Source organism: Onychomys torridus, chromosome 4 (genome assembly GCF_903995425.1).
Source record: "Onychomys torridus chromosome 4, mOncTor1.1, whole genome shotgun sequence".
NCBI classification, from domain to species: Eukaryota; Metazoa; Chordata; class Mammalia; order Rodentia; family Cricetidae; genus Onychomys; species Onychomys torridus.
The window spans coordinates 6,626,759-6,647,925 of NC_050446.1; the positions used below are offsets into that span (position 1 = coordinate 6,626,759).

Below are 21,167 nucleotides of genomic sequence, written 5' to 3' on the forward strand. Positions count from 1 at the left end.
ATGAGGCTAACCCCAGAACCCAGTGACAGGAACACCCTAGGCCCAGTAGTATGGCTAAATCCATTTATTTCCCAAGTAAAAAGCAAAATAAAGAGGAGCTGCATCAGCAGGGTGCTACAACCCCATCTCTGCCTCCTGTCCTCTGTCCTCCACTACCAATAAATAAGTTTCCCAGCCCCAAGGATTAGAACCTCCTCCCCACTTGCCAGCTCCAACTTCCACTATGATACAGGGGGTGTCCCTACCCCGGAATATACAAAATGGTACACAGGTACAATATGTACACCAGAGGGGAGCCCCCCCCCCCAGCAGCCTCTATCCTGCTTGGTGTACAGTTTCCTCAATTGTCATAAGGCCTGAGAGAATAGTACCCACTTTCCCTGTCCCAAAGTGCCTCTAAAAAGATGGAAGCCCTACTAAGTGGGATGCTTTCTGGAACTGCCTGGGGACCCATGAAATGCTGCCCAGCCCCACTGCCCTAAAGTGCCTCTAAGAAGATGGGAGTTGGTCTGGGGATGTGCTAGGCCCTGGGTTCCATCCCCAGCATTACCACACAAAAAGGTACATAGTGCTGGGAGTATAAATCAATTGGTAGAGTACCTGCTTAGCACTGCAAAACACCAGGCACAATGGTGAGGCAGGAGAATCACAAGTTCAATGTGTAGTGAGTTCAGGGTTAGCCTGGGCTACAGAGACACTATCTACAGAAAGTAAGATAAGAGGGACTGAGGAGGAAAAGGAGGGTGGAAGGGAATGAGAGATGGCAAGAAAAAAAGAGCCCCGTGAATGCTAGATTGATTGCAGCTACAGCCTATGCTGCACCTTGCCAGGAAAATGCTACCAAATGGTTCTGCCCAGTGTCTTGAGTAAGGGACCAATGCCCAATTAAAGACAGCTTGGCCAGGAAGCTACCAGCTACCAGTCTGCTCGACCACCCAAGTCCGGTGTTCCCTTCTCTAACGGGAGTTTAGAAAGTAAAACCGCCCTGGCTAAGAGGGCACAGGGCCTGTCCCTGTTTGTATCCCACATTAATATAAGGAGTCTTATCTTTGGGGTTTTTTTCAGACAGGGTCTCAGTGTGGCCCAGTGTGGTCTCAAACTTACTAGGTAGATGAGGGTGGTCGATTCTCCTGCCTCCATTTCCCCAGTGCTCCAGTTCCAAGCAGCACCCGTTTCCGAGGTGCTAGGGACAGAACCCAGGGCTGTGTGCATGGCAGTCAAGTACTCTACCAACTGAGCGACTTCCTCAGCCCCTTGAGGGTGGAGGTGACTTGGAGGGCAGGGTGACTGAGGAAGGGCTGGGTTGGGGCAGGACCTTTGACTGCAGTCTTTCAGACAACCATGATTTTCACTTCGTCGTTCTCATCAGCACGGTAGAAAAAGGGAATGCAAGGGTTGCTGCCCAGGCCTGGGCGCTCCTGAGGATTCTGGATCTCACGCAGCAGCTGCATGATCTGCTGTGCAGTGGGGTTCTCAGGGAGGGCGGGTGGCCCAGCCTTTCCTTGTACAGACTCCACACTGTCAGCCAGGCTCACCTCCCTAAGGTCTTTAGAGAAAGGGGAGGGAGGTGTCAGGGCTCTGCATGCCATGGGAGTCTTCCCCTGGTGCCTGCCCAAGCCAGGGGCTCTACTCACCACCCTGCTGGTCAGCAGCTCCAAGCTCCTCGGAGCCTGTGGGCACTGGGGTGGGCACATCAGCAGGGTTCTCAGAGACTGCCAGGAACTTGCTCTGCCACTCATTACGCTCGCTCACAAGCCTCAACACCAGCTCTTGCAGCTCCAGCAGCTTCACCTGGAGGGACAGGCACTCAAGCTGAGTATCCCAGCCAGCCTAGATGGGGCTTGGACCACAGACGTGTGGGCTTACCTTCATCTCCTCTTTGTCCTGGGCTAGCCTGCTGATGTACTCCTCCTTCTCCAAGTGCCGAGCCTTCAGCACTGCCCTCTGGTTTTGGTAGAGGGCAATGTACTCTCCTGTGCGGTGGCAGGCAGGTGGACAAGGCTCAGACGCCGAGGCCCCCCAATCTGCCCCATGTGTACCCCCACTGCACTAGGCTGGGCTCCAGCTCACCAATGGTGTCTGTCTCTCCAGAAAGCTGGATACAACAGTGTTCAAGTTCCTCTACCCTCTCCTTGAGCTCCACTTTCTCCTGCATGACCTCCAGGAAGCGGCTCTGGAACCAAAACAGAGGTCTCAGAGACTCAGGAGCCCTGGCTGGTCCCAACCCCCCCTCCCAGCCCCCAAAGACGCCCTCACCTGCAGCTTCTCCATGGCTACATGTAGGGCCTGGTTGCTCTCCTCAGACACAGAGTCACTCACATTCCTGGGCACCTCTGTCTCCTTTTCGAGCTTACTTTGGACTGGGGCTGCCAGCTGAGCCAAGCTCCGGCAACGTGCCTTCTGCTCTCTCAACTGCAAGCGTAACCGGGCCTGCTCTTCCTCAGCACTGGCCATAGCCGTGTTAAAGAACGCTACCTGCACACAAGAAGGACTGTGCTTCTTAGGAGACGTCAGCATAAGGGAGGGGAGGGCAGGCAGGCAGAGGAGCACTTACTCCCAGATGGGCACAACATGGTGATCAAAAGAAACAAGAGGGCAGAAAAGCAAGGGACCACAGAAGCAGGGAAGAGAAGGGGCAAGGCAGAGCCCAGCTCACCATGGCCTCTTTACTGTCTAGGTCTTCTGGGATGGTCAGGCTGGGCCGAGGAGCCTCCTCCCCCTGTTCCTCTTGCTCCACATCTCCTGGGGGCAGACAGGAGGTTGTCTCCTCTCATAATCCCAGCAGTAGACAGAGTGGGCTAAGGAAGACAGCTCAGGCCCTACCTCTGTACCCCACTGCATACCCCGGGGCCAGCCACTGACTAGAGAACGCCCAACCATTTTCAAAGCTTCTCCAAAGATGTCAGCTCTTCTGTTAAGAGTCAGTAATGGTCTCCCCTATCCTGTGTGGTCTTACCTTCCCCAGGGAGAGCCAAGAGGCTCAGCTGGGCCTGGAGCTGCTGGTTCTCTTGGCTGGTGGCTTCCAGGCGTGCCTAAGGGGCCAGGAAAGAGTGAGAAAGTACAGAGGTGGCCAGATCCTGCCACTGGGGCCCAGCCTCAGGAGCTGCCTCACCTGGGCCTCTTGCAACTCCTGGCGGGCCATTTCAGCTGCCATCTTGCCCTGCACCTCCTCATGCTGCAACTGGTCCATGAGCTGTGTCTGCAGCAGAAGCTGCTTGTGCAGTGCCTCCTTCTCAGAAGTCAGCTGCTCATAGGCAGCCAAGTGCTGTTGGTAGGCAGCAGCATATTGCTGCAGGCGGGACAGGCACTGGTCTCGCTGCTCCTGCAGACCCTGTGCTTCTTGGCTCTTCAGCTCCACCTGCAGGAAGACTAGGCCTGAGCAGGCTTCCATATCCTGGGCCCATACCTAGGCACCCAGCTTCATACCCAGTCTCCTTTCTCGCCACTTTAGGCCCCAAGTACGGAAACGCAGATGGGATCAACAAACCACTAGTGCCCAATAGTTTATATACATTTTCTCATTTAACTTTCAACACTTCTACGAGGAAACTCATCTTTTAAGTTTAATGAATAGGTCTGGTGATAGGAAACATTTGGACAAATGGACGTGAATGCAGCATAAACCCAGAGCACTGTATAACCTCCAACTATAAAGAGTCAGCTCTGGCTTTAGCCCAGATGAAGAGCAGTCCAGGACTACCCATCTCTAATACAAGAGTCATAGGCTGATTTGCAAGCCTGTCTGCAGGCTGCAGCTGATCTGTGATAGGCCTTGCACCTCCCCAAATCCAGTGACTGGCACCATATGCGGTAGGCCTTACCGTCTCCTTCAGCTCTCCCAGCCTCTCCTGCAGCTCGCCCAACTTTTTGGCCAGCTCTTTCTTGACATGCTGCTCTGACTGCAGGGCACTGGTAATCTCCATGTTCTCATTGGTCTAGAGAGAAAGCAGCAGTCAACAGGATCCAATGTGGGTAGGGTGCCCAGACCTGCATGTGCCCCTCCTCCCACAGAGCAGGGAAGACTGCTGATCACTCCCACACCCTGGAGCTCTGGCTTGCTGGGTGCCTTCACCACTCACTACCATTTCCTGTGAGGTGGACAGCACCCCATCCCTTGCAGTGAAGGGGTGTGTTCCCTGTGAGTAAGGAGGGCCTGCAGGCTCCGCACCAGCCTGACAAAGCCGTTCTGCAGCTCAGCCAACTGCTCCTTTAGCTCTCGGTTCTGGGACAGTGCTCTGCTGATGGTGGTGCGGTCACTCTGCATGCTCTCCAGGATCTGCTTGCGCTCCTCTGCCTGCTCACTCCAGCGCTCGGCCGCCCGCTCTAGCTCCAGTAGCCGCTCCTCCTGCTCCCGGTTCAGGAGGCTCAGGCTCTCATTGTCCTGCACCTGGGCCTTCAGCTGTCCCTTCAGATTCTCCAGTTCCTTCTGCAGCTGCTCAGCCGCTCCCTGCAGCCGCTCTTCCACCTCAGAAGGCCCAGCTGGAGGCTGTGGGGGTGGTGGCTCCTCTGAGAAAGGAAGCAGGCACAGTGAGGGGATGCACCCTTGGCTTCTCAGGCTCCATTGTGAGCTCAAGTCAGGCTTCCTGCCCTAAGCCTTGGCTTCTTTTCTGTTAGGGTCTAAGACGAGGTAAGCATTTCAAGCCATTCTAGTACAGTTCTGTGATGCTCAACCACCGGCAGGGGAGCAGGAGACATGGCACCCTGCTTTGCACAGAAGGACACATGCTCAGACAGACAAGACTTGCCACCTCCTGGCAGAGACCCCTTGCCCTCTGCTACAATGCCCTTGCACCCGCCCGCCTCCCCAGGGTGATGGGAACCACCGTCATGGCCCTTGGGCCCACTCCTGTTCCCAGGTCATCCTTGCCCTACTCACCCATCTGTCTCCTGAGTGCTGCCAAGCTGGTCTCCAGCTCTTGTACCTGACTCTCTCTGTGTTCCTTTTCTTCCTTCAGTGTGTGCACCTGCCCAAAGGCATAGGGAAAGAGCTGGAGCATCTAGTCCCGGTCCCACCTCTGTAAAACTGAAGCCCCTAACCCCTCAGCTGCACCCTACTGATGCGCAGGAAGAGCAAAGACACCAGGGCCAGGCCTCACCTGCTCTGCCATTTGCTGTATCCTCTGCTGCCACCTGGCACTCTCTCCTTTCAGGTTCTCTGCATACTGGTCTCTCTCGATCTGGAGCTGCTTCAGCGACTCCATCAGCTGCATCAGTCAATGCACAAGTTACGAAGGGCTGTTACTAGTTCTCACCTGCCCTTGGCCACCTGAGGTCATGCCCTCCTCTCCCCACAAATCCTCACCTGGCCTACGTGGGTCTCCAGCTGAGCCCGCTCCTCCATGGCATGTTGTAACTGCTGGTTACTGTCAGAGGCCTCAGACTGGCTAGAGAACTGTAGAAGGAAAATGAGGGGTTCCACGTCAGTGCTCCCCGCAAGAGTGTCAGCTGGAATTAATGGACAACTCAGGGTCATTGCCGTATGAGAAAAGTGCCAGGAGGCAGTAAACAGCCTCCTGCATATGTCATTTAAAGGAAAGCCATAGGATGATGGCTTTTCAGCTGGGCATGGAGGCTCATGCCTGCAACCTCAGCACTGGGAAGGCTAAGGGTAGGACTACCATGAGTTCAAAGCTAGCCTGGTTACTAGTGAGTTACAAGTCACTCTGGCTACTGATAAGACTCTGTCTCAACATCAACAAACAAACAAACAAGATGGTTTTTCAACCAGGACATGTCAAAAAATAAAAATGTAACAGCTATACCACCACTAAGACTATGACTCCATAGGTGTGGTCCAGGCTCCGCTGTCGAACATTTTACCAATGAATTCTACAGCAGGACCAGAAGACCTCACACTGTCCAGTGCTTGGCTACAGGTGGCCTCCAAGGATGCTGAGACCGTGTGCCTGGGCCTTAGGGGTGCAGGCTGCACTTCTCACCTGTTGCAGCAGCAGCTCCGACATTTCCAGCTTTTTCTGCAGCTCCTCCACCCCCAACTGTGCAGCTGCTTTTTCTGCCACTAAGACTCGAAGTTTCTCTTCCAGTTCTGAGTTCTGCTGCCTCAGGTCCTCGTTATTTTTGCTATGGCCATAGGCAGTGCAGAAAGGAAGGAACCTTTTAGAGTAATGTACGAGCCCTGCCACAAAGCCACAGACACAGCGTCAAGTCACAAGTGACAGGCCACAGAAAGAGTGGGTTACCCAGGGCCACACCATGAGTCAGGAGCATGGCTGGGACTAGAACCCAGCTCTATACAAGCCCAAGCCTGTCTCTTCTGACCCTCCACTCCCCGCACTAAGGCTGCAGAGAGCCCAACCTCCTTCCCATCTTACTTGTTCTTGTACAACTCCAGCTTGAGGGCATCTCGCTCTTTGGTTAGGTCCTTGTTGTACTGCAGATAAAGAAGCCGAGTCTGGACCTGGCAGGCTGAAGAGACAGCTGGCACAATACCAACAGCCCCAGTGACACTCCACAGTGACCTTTCCGTTCCTCAATCACACTTGACATTTTCCCAAGGCATTTCCAAGCCTGTGGTCTCCTTTGTGTTTCTGTGTGCTTGCTCGGTTGGTTGGTTTTTCAAGACAGGGTTTCTCTGTGTAGCCCTGGCTGTCCTGGAACTCACTCTGTAGACCAGGCTGGCTTTGAACTCTGATATCTGCCTGCATCTGCCTCCAGAGTTCTGAGATTAAAGGCGTGAGCTACCACTGTCCAGTTTTGTTTGTTTTTATGGTGGGGTCACACTATGTTTTCCTAGCTGGCTTCAAACTCCTGTGCTTAGATGATCTTCCTGACTCAGCCACCCCAACAACCGGGACCAAAGGCCCACACCTCCAGTCATAGCTTTCAGGGTTGTTGTTCTTAAAATATTTTAAAATTTTTCTTTATGTGTACTGGTGTTTTGCCTACATATATGTCTATGCTCCATAAGCAAGAATTACAGACAGTTGTGGGTATTGGGAATCAAACCTTGATCTTCTGGAAGAGCAGTCTGTGCTCTTAACTGCTAAGCCATCTTTCCAGCCCTGTTTTTGTTTTTAATTAATAACATATATATATTTTTAAACAAGGCTGGGGATCAAACTCAAGTCCTTGTACATGCCAGTCAATCACTCTACCACTGACCCAGCTCTCTTTTATTTTTTCTCCTGAAGCAGGGTCTAAACAACCAGGCAAGCCTAGAATCTACACTATAGCCCAAGATGGCCTTGAATCCTCCTGCCTCAGCCTCCCAGTGCTGGGATTGCAGGTATGTGTTGCCTTGCCCAGCATTCATTTTGGTTTTATAAGACAGAGTCTCATGCAGATGGGGCTGGCCTTTCTCTTTCAAGTACTGGAATTATAGGCATATGCCATTCCATCTGGCTCATTCCTTTTTTAAAAAAATTATTTATAAATTTTTTTTTTTTTTATTTTTTGAGATAGGATCTCTCTTTTTTGTTTGTTTGTTGTTGTTTGGAGCTGAGACTCGAACCCAGGACCTTGTGCTTACTAGGCAAGCGCTCTACCATTGAGCTAAATCCCTAACACAGATCTCTCTATTATATAGTCCTGGTTGTCCTGGAACTCACTGTGTAGATCAGGCTGGCCTCAACTTGCAAACATCCACCTGCCTATTCCTCTAGAGGGCTGGGATTAAAGATGTGTGCACCACCATGCCTCCCTAGTAACTCCTTTTTTGGTGGTGGTGGTGGGGTTCAAGACAGGGTTTCTCTGTGTAGCCTTGGCTGTCCTACAACTCTCTTTGTAGACCAGGCTGGCTTCAGAGATCTGCCTGCTCCTGCCTACCAAGTGCTGGAATTAACGGCCACCTCCCAGCTAACTCCTTTTTTTAAATTTTATTTTACTTTATTTATTTATTTATTTTTTTAAATAAGAACTCCTGAACCAGGCAGTGATGGAACAACTCTTTAATCCCAGAACTTGGGAGGCAGAGGCAGGAGGATCTCTGTGAGTTTCCAGCCATCCAGGGTTACATAGAGACTCTGTCTCAAAAACAAAACAGTTAACAACAAAAAAAAAGAAAAAGAAAAACTCAGTAAAGGGGGCAGATGTTGTTCTTCCAGGAGACCCGGTTTGGTTCCCAGCACCTACATGGTTTTGGATCCAGTTCCAGAGGATCCAAGTTCCTTCTGCCCTCTGCAGATACCAGCTATGCATGTATGTAGTAATATACATAAAGGCAAGCAACACACACACACACAAAATAAAAGTAAATAAAACTTAAAAATATAAATAAAAAAGCTCCTCGCCGGGCGGTGGTGGTGCACACCTTTAATCCCAGCACTCAGGAGGCAGAGGCAGGTAGATCTCTATGAGTTCGAGGCCAGCCTGGTCTCCAAAGTGAGTTCTAGGAAAGGCGCAAAGCCACACAGAGAAACCCTGTCTCGAAAGGAAAAAAAAAAAGGTCCCCTCTACCAGGCGGTGGTAGTGCGCACCTTTAATTCCAGCACTCAGGAGGCAGAGGCAGGCAGATCTCTGTGTGTTCGAGGCCAGCCTGGGCTACAGAGAGAGCCCCAGGACTACACAAAGAAACCCCATCTTGAAACCCTCCCAAAAAACAAAAAACAAACAAACAAAAACTGGGGCTGGAAAGTTGGCTCAGCGGTTAAGATCACTGGCTACTCTTCTAGAGGTTCTGTGTTCAATTCCCAGCATCTCAGACATGTTTTACATATATTGTACACACACATTCCCCTCTCCACAATGGTACTATGCTAAGCTCTTCTGTACTTTCACAGCCCAGGGTCCATATCCCCTCTCTCAGCACTTGGCCAAGGCCACAGCCAGTTGAGATCACAGCAGACACCTGCCTCTACAGTTTGCATTTAGCGCTCACTTGCACAGCCCCCAGTTAGCCAGCTATGGAGTCATCCCCAGTATGCTTCTTCCAATCCCACAACAAAAGCAGCAACAAAGAGCCCATGCTGAGTTGTCAGCAGCAAGACACTGGACCGTGCAGAAAAGCCCTTTAAACTCACTGTCAACCAGGATGCTGCTGATGGCCAGAGAGGAGACCTGTCTTACCCTGTCTGCCTGTTTCTGTTGTGTTGACACAGTAGACAGGGTCCGCTCCAACTCTCCCACACGCTGTCGGGAAGACTGCAGGCGGCTGGCAAGATCCTCTGACTCTCCTGAAAGGAGAACAATCTAGATGGAACCCCAGGGACCCTCCCTCAGGCCTGCCAAGGCATCAGTACAAGGCTGAAGGGTGTCCTGATCCTACCTGCTTTCTGCCTGGCTGCTTGCTGAGTGTGGGCCAGGGCTGTCTGTAATTCTGCCTTCTCAGACACCAGGATGCCTATGGTCTGAATGTGAACCTTTGGGAGAAAAGCCCAAAAGTGCTGAGTGAAAGGAGAGACATGTTCTCTGGGGGACACAGGGCCACCACACAGGCCACTCACCTGCAATTGTTCCCTGAGAGCTCCCTGCTCCTTTGCCAACTTCTGCTGATAATCTCTCTTCTCCTGTGGGCATGGGAAGTACAGTTCTTAATAGGGAAGCAGATTCCCAGCAATGGACGAGCCCCCAGAAAGCCACCAATGGCCCAGGACAGGTCCACCATGAGGTCAGGTTATCAAGGATCCTATGGAAGACACCCTGTGGGGTGAGTCTTCTCCAGGATAGAATCCAGCAAGACCAAAACCTGCAATTCTGAGGCCTCCCCCAACCCCATCAGCCACGAAAAGAGCAAACACAGAAACCACAGTACTTTTTCCAGTTGATCCAGAGTATCTTGGTTCTGTTGTTTCTGTGGGAAAAGCCAAAGGAAGGTGACTGGGGCTGGCTCCTTTTATGCCACCCAGACCAAGACAGAGCAGGGAAATGGATTTGAAAAAGGTGCTCCGACCACCATGGGCACATGAACCAACAAACTCCTAAAGTTCCCAAGGAGCTACAGTCTGTGTCTTGGCCGCTTCTCGCTCACAACTATGCAACAGAGGTCTGAATCTGGGTCCAAGATAAAGGACAGTAACTCTAGAAACAAGTTTGAGAAAGAAGACTACCCTCTGCCAGCTTTGGACTTGGAAGAGTGCTGAGTTAAGAACCGACTGTATTTTGCAGAGAGGAATGGGAGAGCACTTGGTTCTGAGAGTTCACTAAGACTTTAAACTCCTGCTACTTAAGAGTGGAAAGACATCTCTGACCCTCTACGACTCTATCTCAACAGGAAACTCAAACCCAGGGTGTGGTGTGGCCCAAGTCAAAGAGCAAATTAGGACCTAAGCCAGGGCAGGCCATGGGGCTCCTGACAACCAACTGGGTTTTGTTCTCGTCCACTGGAGGCACCAAGCTCAGGACAAGTGGGGTGGGACTCAAGCTGGGAGTCTGGAGCACAGAAACGAGGTGGAGAGCAGTAAGGAAGGCCATGCTACACGCTCTATGCTCTGGCTGCCTCCAGCTGAGCCTGACGCCCCCAGGGTTCCCATGTCCCCGTGGTCCCAGGGGCTCCCAGGCTCTCTCTTCAGAGCCCCAAGGGGAAACTGAAGCCCAGGACTGGCAGCAAGAATCAGGGACCCCGCTGGACTCTTACCAGTTCCTCTACTGTGCTACTGAGTTGTTTGTTTGTTACATAGCTGGAGTCCAGGGCTACTGCTAGCTCTTGGTACCGGCTCTGAGGCGCATGCAGAGAGGAGGAGTTGGAGGAGGGATGGGGGGAAAGGTAGAGAGAGCATCATTAGGGTTAGGGGTGGTGGGCTGTCTCAGCTGGCAGCGGGCACTCAGGTCCCACTGTACGAGGAGATAGGTGGTTGGCTTAAAGGGTCGCTAAACCATGTTCTATGGCCACTCACCTCTAGTTCCTTCATGTTGGAAGACGTGAGGCCCTCCCCGTTGATGTAGGAGGTAGACTAGGAGAGACAATATCTCACATGGAGATGCTCTGCCATCTTCAATGTCTAATCCCTTCAGCCTCCTTGCTTCCCCCTCAACTGGCAGAATCTGCTTTCCTGCCTACCTTGGACCTCTCCTCTCACACCATCCTTGTGTGGTTCCTCATGGTTCTTATCCCACCGTGGCTCAGGCCCGCCCCAACAGCTGTCATCCCGCACTTTCTATACCAGGATAAAACCACGTCACCCATCAGGGTCCAAATCTGTCTTCTCTGAGTCTGACAGGATCCTCTCATGAGTCAGTCTCCTGAGAACCCCTGCCTCAGCTTTTACCAGGCTTTCCTTTCCCTCTACCTTCTTTCTGGACCCCAGTCCTGCGGTACCTCAGACACAAGACCATTGAGCTGTTGAGAAAGTTGTCGCAGACTTTCAGTTGACGAGAAAGTCCTAAAGAAGAAGACATAGGGTCAGGGGTGCAGGTGGTTTGAAGGGAACCCAGTTCGTGGGCAGAGACCTGCCCTGACTCCCTCAGTAGGAAACACTTACTTGGTCTCCTCCATGAGGTCAGAGCAGTTGCCAGCGTCATGGCTCTGTATGGGTAGAAACAAACCAGGTCACTATTCAGCTTCTGCTTATCATCACACAGGGACAGGGTGGGCCAAGCTCATCAACACCCATCTCCCCAAGCCTCCCAGCTTGGCGTCCCCATGCCAGGCTCCAGGAGAAGCACCTGGACCAAGCTACCTGGGGAGAGAGGAGAGTTCAGAGACGGGAAAGTCCTTTGCAAGCAGACAGGAGCGTAGCAGGAGAAAGGGAAAAAGCACAAACCTGAGGTGATGCCATGCTAGTGAGGTCAGCATCGGGGGAAGGGACAACACCAAGAAACAGTGTGTCATCAGCAGCAGGAGCAGCTCCGTCTGTGGGCGCCTGTCATAGAACAGAGCGGGCGGGGCTTAGAAGACCATGAGGCGCCTCGCTGCCATGGACATGAGATTACGGGACAAGCGGGGTAGCACAGCAGCAGTCACAGGACAGTCGCACATGCTGGGAGCTACTGGGGTACAGACACGGCCTGTCCAGGCCTCAGGCCACTTAGCATTTTGAAGGACTAAAGCTCAAAGCAGGGGCTGCAGGGTCTTCTTCCTGAACACTCGAGGACCTTGTTCCCTCTGGAGCTCTGACCTGTGGCAGCCACAGCAGGTAGAAGGAAGTGCCCAAGTCCAGGAGCCAGAGAGCAGCCTACACTGACTGTGACCCTGACTATGGGCCCTGCTCCTGGGATGGACTAGTCAGGGCCAACAAAACCCCTCGCCCCTCTCCTCTTGCCTTCCTGCCTTCCCTCCTCCCAGACCCACGCACTGGCTGTGTTTGTTGATTCAGAAACAACCCGACAAAGCAGAGAGCTATGGCTGCCCTCTGGCTTGCAGCATCCTGGAGATCACATGACCTTCCTAGGGACCAATCCTAGGATTCAGGATATGGTGGCTTGTGGAAATCTCACTTCCCCAGAGGGAACTACCTGCTTGACCAGCTGTACCCCGCCATTCCTCAGGCTCAGGCCTCACTCTTACTTCTTGTTTTGGAGACTGGCTCTCACTATGTAGCCCTGGCTGTCCTGGAACTCACTCTGTAGACTTGGCTGGCCTTGAACTCACAGAGATCTGCCTGCCTCTGCCTCCAGAGTGCTGGGATTAAAAGTATGTGCCACCACCACCCAGCCAGAGACATATTCTAAGAATGAGGCCTGAACCATTGGGCATGATGGCGCACACATTTAATCCCAGCACTCTGGAGGCAGAGGCAGGTGGATCTCTGTGAGGCCAGACTGGTCTATAGGGTGAGTTCCAGGAGAGCCAGGGCTACACAGAGAAACCCCTGCAGCTGAAATGAGTGGGAGAGATTTGTCCTGACTGTGGGACAGGCAGGACCAGGAAAACTTCAGCTATAAACACCGTCTTGAAAAGCAAGACAAAACAAAATGTCTTTGGTTTAGAGTTCTTCCAATGTCCAACAGGCCAGATGGGCAGAGAATGAGAAGAAAAAGGAAGGGGATCAGGGAGCCCAAGCCTGTCCAGCAAGGCTCTTCTGGGAGGAAGTGGCCATGCCTTTCTCCAATGAGAGGGCTTGCCTGCTTTCTGAGCCTTCAATCTCAGCCTCTTGAATGCTGACCAGATTCCCTCCATTGAGCAAGCGAGAAACCTTTGAGAACAAGAGAAAGCCTCACTCTTTGCAGGTTTACTGTGGCCATGTCCCTGGAATGCCAGGTGACTGTCAGCTTGGAATCACGTATACATGTTACCTTGGTTGAATCTAATCAGCAAGAACAGGGACACAGTCAGGGGAGTGTGGCACTAACAATGACAGACCCACCTAGGCTCTAGGTCCCTTGTGGCATCTTAGGAACATACATCTCTAAGATTGGAAATACTCAGACAGGCAAAAAAATAAGCATTTCCCGAGCACCTTTTGGTTTTCTCTCTGGCTATAAAGCCCAGGCTGCCCTCAGACTGGGGACCCCCCCTTTGCCTCAGCTTCCTAAGAGCAGGATTGCAGGCATAGGTCACCACACACGGCTGCTGTACTTTCAAATACGCTGTGAGCAACCAAATAACTCCTCAACTTTAAGTCTTACAGCTAAGCATGGAGTTTTAAAAAAAGTTTTCAGCCAGGCATTGGTGGTGGCGCACACCTTTAGTCCCAGCACTCCGGAGGCAGAACCAGGCGAATCTCTGTGAGTTTGAGGCCAGCCTGGTCTACAGAGAGAGATCCAGGACAGGCACCAAAATGACACAGAGAAACCCTGTCTCAAAAAACAAACAAACAGTTTTCACTCTCCTTAAAACACCCCATCCCATCAGAAACCACCTTCCTCTTTCCATCATAACTCTCTGTGTCATTTCTACAGGAGATGCTATTCTCCTTCATTCCTGGAGGAGAAAATCAGTTACTGAGTTGAGAAAGCTTTAGGAACACAAGGAAAGCCTCTGTTCCCACAACAACAGGGGCTGGGCACTCAGGTTAGTATTTTTCCAATGAGGAAACTGAGGCCCAGGTTTTCCTCTCAGCAGAGCAAATGCCAAATATGGGACTGCACGTTTCCTCTACCCCCACCCCCACCAACAGTGTGCCACCTCTGAACTTAGAAATGAAGCACAGCCCCTGAGCACAACACAGCACCTGGCCAGGAGCAGCTCTAGTGGCTAAGAGAGAGTCCAGCTCCAGCCCGAGCTCCATTCTGTTCCATACTTGACTCTAAGAGGATGTTGCCTTGGCTCAGGCCACTCCTTCAGTTGGACAGAAGCCTGCTCCTTTCCTTTGGCAGATGTCCTGTGGCACATGTTAACTGTGAAAGAAGTACTAAAGTCATGTCCAGGAGGCCATCTCCAAGCCCTGTGAACACAGGTCCTGTACCACCTGGCCTCCCTCTGTCTCTGAAAGGTGCCTGCCTGTGAGCTCACTACTCCTCTGCTCCGGAGCTCTCCATGTGGATGAACAGGAACCATCTTTTCTCATCATAGTAGTGTAAGTGCCCCCTTCTCCAGCCTCGAGTCCACTAGGAACCAACTTCTCTGTTGCTTATATCAGTACCCTGAAGGTCCCACAGCATCCCGTCCTGCTCATCTAGTTTGGTATTTGCATGAGACCCCAGACTGTCTTGGGACTTATCACCCATGTATCTCAGTCTCCTGAGTGTTGGGCTCACAGGCATGTACCACCACACTGTGATGTTCATCTATTTTTGCCACTGTTTGGCAGTGTCTTTCCTATCAAGGGCCCACTGGTTTTTCAAAAACACAGAGGGCAGAGTCTCCTGGTCATTCATTTGTTGGTTAACTTTACCTCTTTTGACAGTTAGTTGCTGTCTTTCTTTTTTTTTCTCTGTGTAACCCTGGCTGTCCTGGAACTCACTCTCTAGACCAGGCTGACCTTGAACTCAGAAATCTAACTGCCTCTGGGATTAAAGGTGTGCACCACCACTGCCCAGGTAGTTTCTTAGAAAAAAGTCTTAATCCCAGAAACTATAATGCAAATTCACTTTCTCATAACTTTATGTTCCTAAGTTCTTAGCCAAAATGAACTCATAAAAAAGAATCACATACTTCCATGGTCGAGTCTTGTCCAGAGGGCAAGACCTAAGGTGTTTTGTGTTTCCATCTGTCCTAGTCTAATGGCACCGTGCTGGGCATTCAGAAGCCCACACCTTGCACTTCACCTGAAAGTTCTTTCCCCAATTAGCTCTAATTTTCAAGGTGGGTCTCAACTTCTCCAAGATGAGAAATGATATGGGGAAAGAAAAAAAATCCCCAAGCAAGCAAGCAGTTGAAGAAGCAGACAAAGGGGCCGAGGGTTAAGAGGGCAACATAAATAAGCCAGTGGCAGAGGCTCTCCCAAGGCAGGGAAGCCTCTGGGGCATGCATGGCTGGGAGAGCAAGCCAGAAGGGGTCTCGACACTGCCTCACCTTCCTCTTGTCTAATGGGGGGAGTGACACCCCATTGCAACGGTTAAGGTCGGACACCAACACCTTCAGAATGTCCTGAATCTACAGCAGGCGGGAAGGAAAAACAAGGGCGGGGAGAGAGGCAGGAAGGTCAGGGCAGGAAGAAGAGAAACGGTCAGGGAAATGGAACACCCAAAGAGCAGAGAGCAGCACCCAGGCCTGCACCAGCCTTCCAAACAGCCACCTGCTGCCTTCTCAGAGGCAGCCCTCACAGTAAATAAGAGTCTCCCAAGGGATGCAGTCAATTCTCTTGACCAATGTAGCAATTCAACACTGAGACCCTTTCCACAAACCTAGGATTGCAGGGAGCAATCTGAAAGGCCCCAGAGCCCATGTCCATCTTCAAAACCAGCCTCTAGCAAGACCTCACTCTTACACTGCTACAGTCCAGCTAAAAAAGCAAGTCTGTAAGACACTAAGCCAATCCACCATCATCTTATCAGTTAAACTGTGCATGCGTGCGTGTGAGAGAGAGAGACAGAGAGAGAGAGAGAGACAGAGAGAGAGAGAGAGGGAGGGAGTGGGGGAGGGAGAGAAGGACTTTCCTGAGGTAACCCAGCAAGCTTATGACAAAGATGGACTTACAATTTCCTTTTAGGAAAGCTTGAGAACAAATCATGGTGCCTCTGGCCTGGTTTCTACCCACAAACCAAGAAAATCAAGCAGCACCTAATGCTGATTCACTGTTAACTCCACAGCAAGCCCTCTATTAGGGGAGCTAACATTAAAAACAACTGCAATAAACTTCATTTACACTTTATAAATACACGTTAAACAAATTACCACTATTTTATAGATATGTAAAAAGAGGCTCAAAAAGTTTAAATAGCTTGCCCTAAGTCTTATCATATTTCCAGCAGATAGAGAGATAAGATTCAGACCCAGATTTTCTTTTCTTTTTCTGTGCAGAGATCAAACCCAGGCAAGACCTAATTCATTACCACTGAACCAGGCTCCCAACCCTCAAAGCCAGAGCCTGTAACCAGCACTGTCATTTCCACCTGAACACAGCCCTCTCCACCCCATCCCCAGGATTCTGCTGCCCAAACTCACATCCTCTGGGGACTGACAATCATTGGCGGTGGCTTTCTCAGGGCTACTGCCATTTTTAATCTTTTTCTTCTTCTTTGCTCCTGCAGGAACACCAGGGCTGTTCTTCTGCTGATACTCTCTCAACTGTGGAAAGAACAGGGACACTCATGAAAGCTATTTGTCCCATACTCACAGTCTCTACTCCAACATTCCAGTTTATTGCGGTGTTTTTGCTTGGTGGTTCTGTATGCATTACTTGTCTGAGACAGGATATGTCTCACATATCCCAGGCTGAGCTCCAACTCACTATGTAGATTTAGATGACTATGAACTTCTGATCTTCCTGCCGGAACCTCTAAAAGCTCTAGGATTACAAGTATGTGCCACCATACCTCATTTATACAGTGCTGGAGATCAAGCCGAGGGCTTTGTGCAAGCAAGGCAAGTATTCCACCAGCCGAGCTTCATGCCCAGGTCCTTGCCATGCAGTTTTATAAAAATACCCTTATGTACATGAGTCTCACGTAATGGTACCACAATTCTACAGGATATAGTAATGACCTTTGAATGGCTGAAGAAACAGCATGGCTGAGAAGGCAGAAACTGGGCTGGGAATGTAGCTCAGTGGAAAATACTTGCCTAGCATTCAAGAGGCCCTCACTCTATCCCCAGCAACACATAGGCATGCATGCATACACACACACACACACACACACACACACACACACACACACACACAGGGAGACAATCATCAAGTTTAAACTCAATCTTCTGATTCCCAGCTCTGGGGTTTGCAGTTCCCAAGGGGAGAATCTAGAGGTACAGATCTGAGAGTAAACATTTGGTAGCAGGAACTAGCTGGGTGTGGTGTCACCTACCTATAATCCCAACTCTTGAGAGAGTCAAGAGGAAATGGGAGTTTTGAAGCCAACCTCAGCTACACAGCAATACCCAGTTTCAGAATGAGAAAACGAGCAAACAAATGAACCAGTCGACAATTATATACTGGACCTTAAAGCCCCTCTTTAAAAAAAAAAAAATGACCTTGCTGGACATGGTGGTATACACCTTAATCCTAGCACTCAAAACAGAGGCAGATGGATCTCTGTGATGAGCTGAGCTAGCCTGGTCTACAAAGCATGTTCCAGGCCAGCTAGGAATATAAAGCAAGCCTGTCTTTATTCTTATTTTTTAAATGTATTTTATGTGCATCAATGTTTTGTCTACATGTATGTATGTGCACTGCATGTGTACCTGGTGCACACAGAGGTCAGAAGAGAGTGTCAGAACCATGGGTGCTAGGAATGAAACCCAAAAATTCTGTCTTTAAAATATATATGCGTGTGTGCGTGCTGCACGTGTATGTCTGTATACTGTGAGAGGGTGCACGGGTGTGTCATGGTACATACAAGAATGTCAGAGGAAGCCTCTACCACTTGAGACAGGTCCCTTGTCACCACACACAGCAGACTAGATAGATGGCCCTTCAGTTTCTAGGAATTCTGTCTCCACCTTCCAGCCAGCCAGAGAGCACCTGGGCTTAAAGATTCAGGCTGCCATGTCTGGTTTTACACAGGTTCTAGGAAATTCAAACTCTGGCCCTTCTGTTTGTGTGGCAAGCACTTTACCCAATGAATCATTTCAAAGTATTGTCAATACAACCTCAAGTCAATGGTATTTTTGTGTGTGTGGCAGTGCTGGGGATTGAACCTGAAGCAATAAGCACAAGAGGTCAGTATTCTACTACTGAGCTATATACAGCTTACATTAAACAAAAAGATTGCTGGGCATGGTAGCCCATACCTTTCATCCCAGCACTAAGGAGACAAGAGGCAGGTGGATCTCTGTGAGTTTGAGGCCCGCCTGGTCTTCAGTGAGTTCCAATACAGCCAGGACTACATAAACTCTTCTCAAAAACAAAAACAAAAAAATTTAGTTTAAAAATATTCTTTTTTTCTTTTTGGAGCTGAGGATTGAACCCAGGTCCTTACGCTTGCCAGCGCTCTACCACTGAGCTAAATCCCCAACCAAAAGTACTATTTTTATTTTGAGTTCTTCTCTACATGTATGTCTGTATACCATATACATGCAGTAACCTAGATGGCCAGAAGAGGGCGTCATACAGAACCTCTGGAACTGGAGGTACACATGGTTGTGAGCTGCAATGTGGATGGTAGGAACTAAACCCAGGTCCTCTGCAAACAAGTGCTTTAGCTGCGGGGCCACTTGCCAGCCCCAAGCTCCCCCTCACCCCCCACACGCCCACCCCCCCATCCCCCCCCCCCCCCACCCCCCACCCCCCGCTTTGTGTTTTGTTTTGTTTGTAAAGCTGGAGTATTACATATACCACGCTGGCCTCACAACTACATATAAGGGCAAAAATAGCTGGAAGGTGGTGGCGCACGCCTTTAATCCCAGCACTTGGGAAGCAGAGGCAGGAAGATTTCTGTGAGTTCCAGGCCAGCCTGGTCTCCAAATCGAGTTCCAGGAAAGGCGCAAAGCTACACAGAGAAACCCTGTCTTGAAAAACCAAAAGGCAAAAATAACCTTCAAGTCCTGATCCTTCTGTCTCTATCCCCAGAGTCCTGGGATACAGCATGCATTGCTCTGCCCAGTTAATGCCATGTTGGGATCCAACCCAAAGCCTCATACATGTTAGGCAAGCACTCTTGCCAACTAAGCTGAGTATTGAATGGGCCCTTGTATACACTAGACAAACACCCTAACAACTTATCTATATGCCTAACCCCACCAGGGCCCTTTACCAACAGGTATTAAAGGTACACAGCAGTACTTCCTAAACTTTCACAGCATAACACAAGGGAAGAAGTCATGAAGGCAACCCTGGTGAACTTGAGTAGTAAGCAAGCATCATTTCAAAGAGAAGTGTGGTAATACTGTGTTCCCCAAAATATTGTGCACCCTAATAAACTTATCTGGGGTCAGAAAACAGAACAGCCATAATATTAAACAGAGGTTAGGCAGTGGTAGCACACGCCTTTAATCCTAGCATTCCAGAGGCAGAGGTCCATCTGGATCTCTGCGTTTAAAGCCACACTGGAAACAGCCAGGCATGGTGACACACACCTTCTAAGATTTGTGCTACATTTGTGGCTCTGCCCCATCCACAGCTTCTCCTTAGCAAGCCTCCTAGGCCTGCCTCAAACTTGGGATCCTCCTGCCTCTGCCTCCTTCAGTAAATCCAACCACTGTGTCACCACAACCAGCAGAGTGTAGCTCATACCTGAGCTGGGGCCTGCAATGCCACAGGCAAGTAGCTTTTTCGTGAATTTGTATCTGACAAGTTGGGCGCCAGATGTAGCATGAATCTTAAAAGGTCTTATTTAAAAAACAAACAAATCTGAAGTCAGGTATTGGGGTGAATGCTGGAAGATCAAGAGAGACAGAACAAGCCACAGCCACCTCACCTTGCCAATCTGTTAGCTGATCCTGTTTCCTCAGACTGGAAGCCTCTGAGTCCTCATTCAGAATGAATCGCTGCTAAAAGCCTAAAAGCTTAACCAGCCTCTAGTTCCTGGTCCTCACACCTTATATACCTTTCTGCTTTCTGCCATCACTTCCTGGGATTAAAGGTGTGAGTCACCATGCCTGGCTGTTTCCAGCATGGCTTTAAACTCACAGAGATCCAGATGGACCTCTGCCTCTGGAATGCTAGGATTAAAGGCGTGTGCTACCACTGCCTATCCTCTGTTTAATATTATGGCTGTTCTGTTTTCTGACCCCAGATATGTTTATTAGGGCGCACAATATTTGGGGGAACACAATATCACCACAGAGAAGTTTTTACATTCTTACAAATCTATGAAAACGCCATGCCTGACTTTTATGTTCATGTCTCAAAAGAATCATGAAAAAGTGATGCTTCAGAGAGACACCTCATGTTTATTCTGTGGTTCTCATCACCCCAGTTTGAGAAGATTTGGCTGAATTTTAAGCTGTTCGGTTTCCCAAGAAAGTGATCCACACTATACACCCCAGAGATATTTCCGTCTCTCTAGCGAGTAGAAAACTGAAAAACCCCAACCCAAACCCGTTCATCCATGTCAGCAAGGGGCACTGACGGTGTTTTGTGCTCACATTAATGGCTAAGTTAAGAGAATGCGCGAGGCGCCTAAAGCGTCTCCGCACTCGAGCCCCCCGCTCCCTCCAGGTGGAAATAGGTGCTCCACCAGAGAAACAGGAAAAGGCGACACCATTAGGTGAGCAGGTGAGACGGTCCAAGCCGGGACTCCGGAGAGCAATGACAGTTTCGGGGGACTGTGACGTAATTACATTCCACTCCACACTACCAACGCCCGCGGCGGGGTATGAGAGCACAGGGCCGAGCACAGGGCCAGGAGCGAGGTCCTTGGAGCCCAGGGGGTCTGGTCTGGGGCGTTCCGAGTGGAGGGCCCAGAGTCCCTGAAGTCGCTCGCCAAAGTCACCCGGGGGCGACCGGGAGGGCGGGGGGCTGGGTTGCTGAGGGGGCGGGGCTGGCTGAGAAGACTTTACTAGGGGAGCCCAGGGCGCTGAGGGGTTCTTCCCGTGTGCCTCGGGAAAGGCTCGGACTCTGGTCACGGTCCGGCCGTCGGAGGAGCTCGGGTGGGGTCAAGGGGCCGCGACCCGGAGCGCTTTACCTTTTTCTTGGCCGCAGCCAATTTGCTCTGCCTGGTTTCTTCCGACATCCCGGGGTGGGGAGGGGGGAAGCGGGGGGGCCACATCACCACAATCCCGGCAGCCACCGCGGAACTGCTTCCGGCAGCTACAGCGCCTCTGACAGTGGCCGCGCAGGCGGTGCAAGGCGCCT

General features: G+C 50.8%; 1 protein-coding gene and 1 non-coding gene across 6 annotated transcripts; both read right to left on the minus strand.

The window, feature by feature from the left end:
• Positions 1-49: 49 nt before the first annotated feature.
• On the minus strand, positions 50-21,096 carry LOC118581589 (golgin subfamily A member 2). Of its 5 annotated transcripts, XM_036183883.1 has the most exons (27): positions 20,998-21,096; positions 16,382-16,504; positions 15,290-15,370; positions 11,658-11,756; positions 11,376-11,419; positions 11,213-11,276; positions 10,791-10,847; positions 10,532-10,612; positions 9,710-9,748; positions 9,402-9,464; positions 9,224-9,317; positions 9,025-9,131; positions 6,333-6,391; positions 5,940-6,081; positions 5,303-5,392; positions 5,097-5,204; positions 4,877-4,964; positions 4,169-4,506; positions 3,822-3,935; positions 3,113-3,358; positions 2,957-3,032; positions 2,657-2,742; positions 2,257-2,475; positions 2,071-2,173; positions 1,867-1,973; positions 1,635-1,791; positions 50-1,546 (listed from the first exon to the last, which is right to left on the minus strand). In XM_036183883.1, the coding sequence occupies exons 1-27, from the start codon at positions 21,079-21,081 to the stop codon at positions 1,332-1,334; spliced, it is 3,084 nt and encodes a 1,027-aa protein (XP_036039776.1). In that variant the 5' UTR covers positions 21,082-21,096; the 3' UTR covers positions 50-1,331. The 5 variants fall into 5 exon arrangements, with proteins under 5 accessions (XP_036039776.1, XP_036039777.1, XP_036039779.1 ...); XM_036183884.1 differs by lacking the exon at positions 15,290-15,370; XM_036183886.1 differs by lacking the exon at positions 11,658-11,756.
• On the minus strand, positions 7,450-7,525 carry Trnat-agu. Its single transcript has one exon. It is a non-coding gene; the product is annotated as a tRNA-Thr (tRNA).
• Positions 21,097-21,167: the final 71 nt, after the last annotated feature.